Source organism: Anarrhichthys ocellatus, unplaced genomic scaffold (assembly GCF_004355925.1).
Source record: "Anarrhichthys ocellatus isolate YVR2014 unplaced genomic scaffold, GSC_Weel_1.0 scaffold1961, whole genome shotgun sequence".
Classification (NCBI taxonomy): Eukaryota; Metazoa; Chordata; class Actinopteri; order Perciformes; family Anarhichadidae; genus Anarrhichthys; species Anarrhichthys ocellatus.
The window spans coordinates 1-9,154 of NW_022281935.1; the positions used below are offsets into that span (position 1 = coordinate 1).

At 40.9% G+C, this 9,154-nt stretch overlaps 1 protein-coding gene across 1 annotated transcript; it reads left to right on the forward strand.

The window, feature by feature from the left end:
* The first annotated feature begins 82 nt into the window (after window positions 1-82).
* LOC116378009 (gastrula zinc finger protein XlCGF26.1-like) lies at window positions 83-6,135 on the forward strand. Its single transcript, XM_031839805.1, has 3 exons — window positions 83-996; window positions 4,333-4,430; window positions 4,503-6,135. Exons 1-3 carry the CDS (start codon window positions 204-206, stop codon window positions 5,277-5,279), a joined length of 1,668 nt encoding a protein of 555 aa, XP_031695665.1. The 5' UTR covers window positions 83-203; the 3' UTR covers window positions 5,280-6,135.
* Window positions 6,136-9,154: the final 3,019 nt, after the last annotated feature.

Consider the following 9,154-nt stretch of genomic DNA (forward strand, 5'->3'; position numbering starts at 1 on the left):
TATATATGTGTGTATATGTATGTGTATATGTATATATATGTGTGTATGTGTGTGTGTGTGTATATGTGTGTGTATATGTGTGTGTATGTATGTATATAAAAGTGCTGGGCAAGGTAACGCGATAACGAGATTAAGAAAAATCATGCGATTAATCGCGACTAAAAATTTGAATCGTTGCCCATCACAAATATTTATATGTAAAGATGCATCACATGACCAACATGCTGAGCTCTACCACCATCATTATATTAAAGTTGTTTCTGTGTTTTATTCTGTTTCCTGCAGACGTCCAGCAGCTGTTGGTGGTGAAAGAAGAGGTTCCCCCTGAGCAGCAGGAGTGGAGCTCCAGTCTGGACCAGGAGGACCCAGAGCCCCCACACATTAAAGAGGACCAGGAGGAACTCTGGACCAGTCAGGACGGAGAGCAGCTTCAAGGTCTGGAGGAGGCTGATGTCAAGTTCTCATTCACTCCTGTGAAGAGTGAAGATGATGATGATGATGAAGAGGAAGCTCAGTCCTCACAGCTTCATCAAAGACAAACTGAACAGATGGAAACAGAAGCTGATGGAGAGGACTGTGGAGGACCAGAACCAGACAGGAACTCGGATCCAGATAGACATCCAGAACCAGATACTGATGATGGTGTTGATAGTGATTTTTGGAAGGAGATCAGAGAACCTCAGTCTGGTTTAAACTCTCTGAATGATGATGATGAAGTTTCAGTCAATGATTCCAGATGTAGTGCTGGAGAGAAACCAGTTGGCTGCTCCGAGTGTGGGAAAAGATTTAGCAACAAGGGAACTCTGAAGGACCACATGAGATCTCACACAGGAGAGAAACTCTTCAGCTGCTCAGTTTGTCAGAAGTCTTTTACCCAGAGGGGACATTTACAGAAACATGTGAGAATCCACACTGGAGAGAAACCATTCAGCTGCTCCGCTTGTGGAAAAGCTTTCAGTGAAAGTGGGAATCTGAAGGTACACATGAGATCTCATACGGGAGAAAAACTTTTAAGCTGCTTATTTTGTAGGAAATCTTTTACCCAAAGGGGACATTTACAGAAACACATGAGAGTCCACATGGAAGAGAAACCTTTCAGCTGCTCAGCTTGTGCTAAAACTTTATGTGAAAGTGGAAATGTGAATGGACACGTTGAAACAAATGCAAGAGAGAAAAGATGCAGCGCTTGTGACCAAAGAGTCACTTGGCTTGAAGGTAAAGGCAATTCTAACAATATAATCTTTATTAACAGATCCAAATGAATGTCATAATATGTTGTTTATCTTTGTTTTCAGAATCAAAACCTTGATTCAACTTATTTTCTGTTTGCAGACCACATCAGAATCAATATCAGTATAAGTGTTGGCTATATTTAGAATATTTTCACCTCTTTACTTTGCTGTCAGACTGAAACCGTTAACTCTCTTCAAACATACCAGACTCTATTGTAAAAACCACTAATTTAACTGTGGCCCTCTCCCACCACAGACAACATGTTCACAACATTTTCACAACTAGCTATAGGTCACACTTTCCAAAAGGGGGTTGACATGGCAAGGAAATCAACAACCCAAATATGCACCAAGACGCTCACTGTCGCCGACAAGATGCTGGCTATCAACAGCACAGGGAGGGTAAAACTATCGGTTAAATCAATGCCAAAGAAAATGAAATGTATCACCAAGGCAGCGGCTCACTCGCTTCAAACGAAACAAAACGAAAGCATCCCCATACAACTACTCCTCACAACAAAACAGAAAAACTGTACTTGTCCCCACCTGCCCAGGAAGCGCTACAACCTTCATGCTAAATTACATATAGCATTCGAAAATGCAAAAATACATAATGTAAACCTCTCAAATTTTTGCATGAACCCCATAACAGTGATCCAGCAGCACACACACCGATACAAAAAGAATAACTTCATTACTTGTTTGAGCGACCGGGACGCCACCATATAACCGTACATCGTCTAGTTTACCATCAATGAAGGAAGAACGTCCGTGGTCTCACTCAGCCTAACGCAGGTAACTTCAGTCAACTTGCAGCTCCCGTTGCCCCGCTAGACAGCGACATGTCTTTGCACCCTGGATGTTACTCTTGGTAACACTGCGTTCTACTCGCCACACACAATGTACCAGCTCGTCACAGAGAGAAACGGCAGACTCGAAGCATGCGGCAGGTACCTTTTATCGGCTTATCGCTGTCTGTGCAGTACCTTACAGGTCCGGCCAGACAAACCATCCCCCTACGTCAGTTCCGTCGGGTTACAGGTTGGTCTGTGAAGGTTGAAATGAACACCGCTGGTAACACAACATGATTTATGAAGTGGAGGAGGAGAGGAAAGCAAAGGATATGCCAGTGGACGAGATGACCCCTTACCTGCACCTAATTCTTCCTCTTGCACAAACCTCAAGCGCCCTTTTAGACAACTCATCAGAGCAAACTTTTACCTAATTTACCCTTTCCGCATCCATCTCCCAAAGACTACCTTGGGCGTCCTGTCCAACACATCCTATGGCCTCAAATAGTGAGTCCTCTGAATCAGAAAGAGCATTCAGGAATTCATCACTTGAACCTCAGGTTTCTGATCATCCCCCTGAGCACTTGGCCAGGTGCACCTCCACTGATGCGTTTTAACTCACTCATGCACATTTCAAACATTAGAAAATAAGAAGAGTAGCAAATACTATGATGTACGGAGGTGTTGTAAGCATACACCAGCTCCGGGAGATACTCAACCCACCTCCTTTTCTGCGCAGGGTCCACAACAGATCATACAGCATCCAATTAAAACAGTTATGGTTCTCATAGGCAGGGAGGAGACTGATTATGGCTGAGTCATCAACGAACATTAGGATTAATCTGTTGTCAGTATACAGAATATAGAGGAGCAGATAAAGGACCCAGCCCTGAGGGACTCCTGTGGATGAGTACAATTAGGACAAGGTTAAGCAGAGTGGTGATGGCGTCTTCTACCCCTTTCCCAGCCCTGTATGCAAACTATAATGGGTCAATTGGTTGTTCAGTGTTGGTGAGAAGTTGTCTTTTCAACAATTTTTCAAAGGACTTCATGACAAGGGGAGTCAAACAGGCCTGAAATCGTTAAAAACCTTGGAATGATTGTTTTCAGCCACCGGAATAAGCTTGTTGGCACCCTCAGCTGACAAGAGACAAATAAAACAGGTAGTGGAAGATGGGGGCTAATTGAACAACCTGAACAAGACAAGAGCAGGCGGCTACTTATATTATCAGGCCCTGGACTTTTTCTGTCTTTGGAGTTTTTGAAAGTGTAAGCCAATGAGAGATCATCAAAGTTGGTGGGACCAGTGCATGCTAGTGCACCTAAGACAGAACTCATTAAACTCCTGTCCCAGCTGTTTGCCGGTTATAAAACCATCAGGAACCACCTCTGCGCGGCTTTTATTTTTAAAACCCAACAATAATTCTTAGACAATCCAGGACAGAACCCAAATCATTGTTGCTGAGTTGTCTTTCTAAACAAGTTGAGCTCTGAAAGGTTGCCCTCTCAAAATGCTCGTTTTGTTCAACACTGCTTGCGGTTTGGATGAACTTTCAGAGACTTATTAGGGACTGCATTTTCTTGGCAGAACGTCACAAAGCAACTGACATCAGCAACCTCATTAATATCAATGGGACTTTTCTGCTGCATTGACAGAACCATAACAGAGTTTGTTCAAGCCCAATATGCAAGGGACAGCTGTTTTCTGATGTTGCGCTGCAGCATCTGTAGGGATCCAATCAACCACAACTCTCCTCCCTTTTACAGTCCTGCCTAAGGCACTGACATGCTTTCTCAAGATAACCCAGGTAAGGAATGCTGAAACACATTGGCTGCAACAATTTTTACAAATACCACAAATTCTATTGTGGACCAGCTCCGATGACCACCTGTGGGTCCCTGGGACTCCATTCATTGACAACCTATCGATAACCTGAATAGCAAGTCGCCCACCATTCTTCCTGCAATTACTTTCAGCACGTATCATCTGAAAGACATCTACAGAAGCATTGGAGTCCGTGATGTACACTGTCGACACCGTATTGTTGCACTTGGACGGATACGCGGTTGGACCACAGTGTCCCAATGTGGAACTAACTACTAAACTAGCTGACTAAAAACACAACTAAGTTAAAAAGAAAAACCGCTAATATGAGAAGAGGAGGAAAAGACAGAGACCTACTGCTCTTATGGCGCAGTGATCCAGTTTAACTGGTGTTTGATAGCGATGGTGTTTTCATACATACAAGAAAGATTCACTTGGTATTGTTGTGCTGGTCAGTAATGTGTCTGTACTTCATTCTGTCCTGCAGACGTCCAGCAGCTGTTGGTGTTTAAAGAAGAGGTTCCCTCTGAGCAGCAGGAGTGGAGCTCCTGTCTGGACCAGGAGGACCCAGAGCCCCCACACATTAAAGAGGACCAGGATGACCCAGAGCCCCCACACATTAAAGAGGACCAGGATGACCCAGAGCCCCCACACATTAAAGAGGACCAGGAGGAACTCTGGACCAGTCAGGAGGGAGAGCAGCTTCAAGGTCTGGAGGAGGCTGATATCAAGTTCTCATTCACTCCTGTGAAGACTGAAGACGATGAAGAGGAAGCTCAGTCCTCACAGCTTCATCAAAGACAAACTGAACAGATGGAAACAGAAGGTGATGGAGAGGACTGTGGAGGACCTGAACCAGCATGGAACTCAATATCACACAGACATCCAGACTCTTCTGAACCTGAGACTGATAACAGTGATGACTGGAAGGAGACCAGAGAACCTCAGTCAGGTTTAAACTCTCTTAATAATGAAGTTTCTGTAGAGAAACCATTTAGCTGCTCTGAGTGTGATAAAAGATTTAGCCTCAAAACATGTCTGAACAGACACATGAGATCTCATAAAGGAGAGAAACCTTTCAGCTGCTCAGTTTGTAAGAAATCTTTTGGACGGAGAGAAACTTTACAGACGCACATAAGAATCCACACGGGAGAGAAACCATTCATCTGCTCTCTTTGTGAGAAACGATTTTTGCGTAAGGCCCATCTGAAGAGACACATGATGACTCATACAGGAGAGAAACCTTTCAGTTGCTCGGTGTGTGGTAAATGTTTCACACAGGCAGGAAGTCTGAGACAACACATGAGCATCCACACAGGAGACAAACTATACAGCTGCAGCCTTTGTGACAGAAGATTCCCCTGGTACACCAGCTTCAAACACCATCAGTATGTTTGTCGTCGGTCCTTAACTTCATCAAAATCTAACTGAACAGATGGAAACAGAAGGTGATGGAGAGGACTGTGGAGGACCAGAACCAGACAGGAACTCAGATCCAGATAGACATCCAGAACCAGATACTGATGAGGAGACTGGAGACTCTTCATGGAAGGAGCATATTTACAACATAGAAAAGTGAATCTCCTCTCCTACACTGCCCCTTTCTCTCCTCTCCTCTCTATATATTACGTAACAATATTCATGACTGTTTATTGAACTGTGGTGAGATACAAGGAGCCCTCTATGTACAGATCTCCACAGGTGACAGCGCTCATGTTAAAGTTAAACTGTCTGATAAAAACATGAACTTTAACTTTACCTTCAGAGAAAATAGTTAAAGAACTGAAAGAGCTGCTTCATTTATTCCATGTAAGTTTATTTTTCTCTACTCCTAGAAAATCAATCACATTTCACGTTTAATGACATCTGAGCAATTGATTCCCCTGAAGAGGCCAGGTTGTGGTTGAAAGCTCCAGAAACACCAACTCATTTGGACCTTGTGTTGAGAGATTCTATGAACCTTTTCTTTACAAATTCAAGAATGAACATTAAAGCTCAATGAATGTCATTCTTTAAAAAGTCAATTTAATCATTTAAATTCCTGTCTGTGTTTTTCTGAGGAAGTCTGTAATTTCAGTAACATCTTGAACTTTTATTTTGAAAGTCAGCAGCGGATGTGCCCCGGAAGCTGGATTGTTCACTGAGGCTAACTTCACACTCTGTGATCAAGATGGCGTCTATCAGAAACAGGCTGTTAGCAGAGTCTCTGGTCCAGTCCCAGCGTCCCCCTAAAGCAGGGGTCTCAAACTCATTTTCGCTCCGGGCCACATCAGCATCACTGTTGCCCTCAAAGGGACGGTTGTAAATGTAACTACTCGTAACATATTGTTAAATAAGTATTTGATTATTGTTTATTCAAGTGTAAAAATATTGTACATGCAGTTATATAAATGTAAAATATATTTAAGCACATTTGTTATAACTTAAATCCTTTTAATTTAGGGTTAATAAACCCACATTACTCTATCAAAGATCAAACTATTAAAGAAAATATCAAACAAGTTATTACAATAACTTTGTTCAAAGCTTAAAATCCTTTCAAGGGTGTGTTTGCACAATCCCACGTGAAGTATTTCATGTGTTGTAAAGCCACGTTTAAAGTAGTCTTCAATGTACTCACAATACATTTCATGTCAAGTGTACAGTAACCAGCCAAAGAGCTGCTTCTGTGACTGTGTTTAAGTATATCATAAATTTGACTTTCTATCATAGTTATGACTTTCTATCTCATAACTTCGACTTTCTATCTCATAACTTCGACTTTCTATCTCATAATTTCGACTATGGGGATATTTTTATTGTCAAGTCTAACTGGCGGGCCGGGAGTTTGAGACCCCTGCCTAAAGCCTCAAACCCTGAACCCTCAAGGACTCACTGACGTCACCTGGTGAGTGGTTCAAATGGTGGAAATACGAATGGGACATAACACGTTACCATGACAACGACAAGAAATATGATGTATAATTGTGTGTATTTATTTTATACTTTGTACTCCCTGATGTGAATGTCTTCAGGCTCTTTCCTCACTAGATGAGAGGTAACTTCATATCATCTATTTACTTGTTTTTGACAAAACGGCTTCAATGACAAAATCAAATATTTGATGAATAAATAAATAAATATCTTCTGATTTCATGTTTATTTTTTGTTCCATCTTTAACCCTTGATGTTTCTGAGTAAATGTAATACTTCAGGGTCTTAGACAGGAAGGGAAGGCTGGAGATCGGTCTATAGTTCAACACCTCTGGATCAAGAGTGGGCTTCTTGAGAAGAGGTTTATTTACAGCTACTTTGAAGGACTGCGGTACATGGCCCGTTATCTAGTAAAGAAGTACTAACTAAAGGTAATACTTTGTCCTTCACAGACATGTCTGTGAAGGACAAAGTATTACCTTTAGTTAGTACGTCTGTGAAGGACAAAGTATTACCTTTAGTTAGTACTTCTTTACTAGATATGATCAATCTGAAGTTCATCTCAAGTTTAGTCCTATTATTAGTTGATTAATAATCTGAGATGTAGCAGAGTAGGAGAATAAAGTAGCAGGAAATGGAAATAGTTAAGTGCAAGTACCTAAACATTTAAAATAAATGTTCTTAATCACATTCCACCACTGATCTGATTGTGTCTTTATGTTTTAAAGTTGGAAGTTATCAAAAGAACAGTAGGTAAAACAGACTTTTAAACGGCTCTTTTATTAGCGAGAGAATGATGATGACGGTCCAGTAATAGAAGAGTCTGTACTTGATCTCACACTGGTCTCCAATAATCCACCACCGATGAGTGATGGAAATGTCTTCCATAGTTATCCATTCTGATGGTGAGACTTGAGGAGGCTGATTGGTTTTAATATGGATGTAGAAACACTCAATAATAAACTAAGACATGGTTTAATATCAGCTGCATTAGAATCCATTCCTAAAAGTAAAGGCAGAGTAAAGAGGACAGCAGCATCATGGTGGGACAACCAATGAAAAAGCATTGAATACAACGTTTTATGTCAAACTGAAATGGGAATAAGAACTTGGTGTGAATACTACGGAGGATGAAGGGTTGAATATCTGGAGGACACAGTCTTCAACATCCTTGCGTACTTGGAGAGAACATTGTTGGAAGAATGTAATCAGATTCTTTATTACTCTCCAAATTACAAACAAATGTCTATCTATTGTCCAGCCATGTTGGAGGAAATGTGGGGCAGTAAATGTAAACCACTCCCATGTATTTTGGTTGTGTCTGGAAATTGTACAGTTTTGGGGAAATGTCCATAATTGTTACAGTCACAATTCTGGTCTATGATATACCAAAGTCCTGTATGTCTCTCTACTTTGGTAACATGACAGCAGACGCTGTGTTAAGAGAAGACGGGTACCTGCTGAAAGTGTTGCTACCAGCTTGTAAGAAGGTTATTATGAAGAGATGGCACAAGGCAGAACCACCATCACAAGATGGATGGCTGATAATTGTGACTGAAATGTATGATATGGAAACGTTAACTCACAGAATAAGAGCTCAAGTGGAGCGATGTCGTGAGAAGTGGGAGAAATGGACGATGTTTACATGTCAACGATAACACAACCTGAATATTTCACAGGAGTTATCATGCTTTTGAAGAGACAGAGCAATCCAGATCCTTTTTAATTTATTTTTTGTGTGTATGTGTTCCGTCTGTGGTGAAAAGGCAAAAAATAAAGTGTGAAAATATATATATATATATACTAGTGCTGGGCAACAATTAAAATATTTAATCGCGATTAATCGCATGGATGCAGGTAGCATGTTTTATACTTAATGTCTCGACGGCAACCCTGAAGGGACACCATATCTCCAATACAAAACGATAAACATGAGACAGTCTGTTACAATAATAATAAATTAAAAATACTTACCTGTTTTTTTTTTACATTATTGTTATTATTTATTTTTTTCCCATCTCAAAAGGCTCAAGGACATACACACACACACACACACACACACACACACATACACACACACACACAACTGACTATAGGATGTTTGCTGGCTTTTATCCCACTGTTCTTGTCATCCTCTTGTTGTTATGTATATGTATTGTCTCTTGTCTTTCAATAAAAAAAAATTTAAAAATGCGTTAACGCGCAATAAAATAATTGTCAGCGTTAATTAATGAATGCGTTAACACGAAATTAACGCGTTAACTTGCCCAGCACTAATATATACACATATATATATATATACGTGTATATATTAGGGGTGGGGGAAAAAATCGATACAGCATAGTGTCACGATATTTTGCGTGGCGATATTGTATTGATACACGGACGCCAAG

Excerpts from the sequence above, each read along its gene's own strand:
- LOC116378009 (XM_031839805.1), top strand. The coding sequence starts at position 204 with ATGCATCACATGACCAACATGCTGAGCTCTACCACCATCATTATATTA. Across the intron at positions 997-4,332 it reads GGTACACATGAGATCTCATA|CAGACGTCCAGCAGCTGTTG; the intron begins CGGGAGAAAAAC and ends CATTCTGTCCTG. Across the intron at positions 4,431-4,502 it reads AGGACCCAGAGCCCCCACAC|ATTAAAGAGGACCAGGAGGA; the intron begins ATTAAAGAGGAC and ends GAGCCCCCACAC.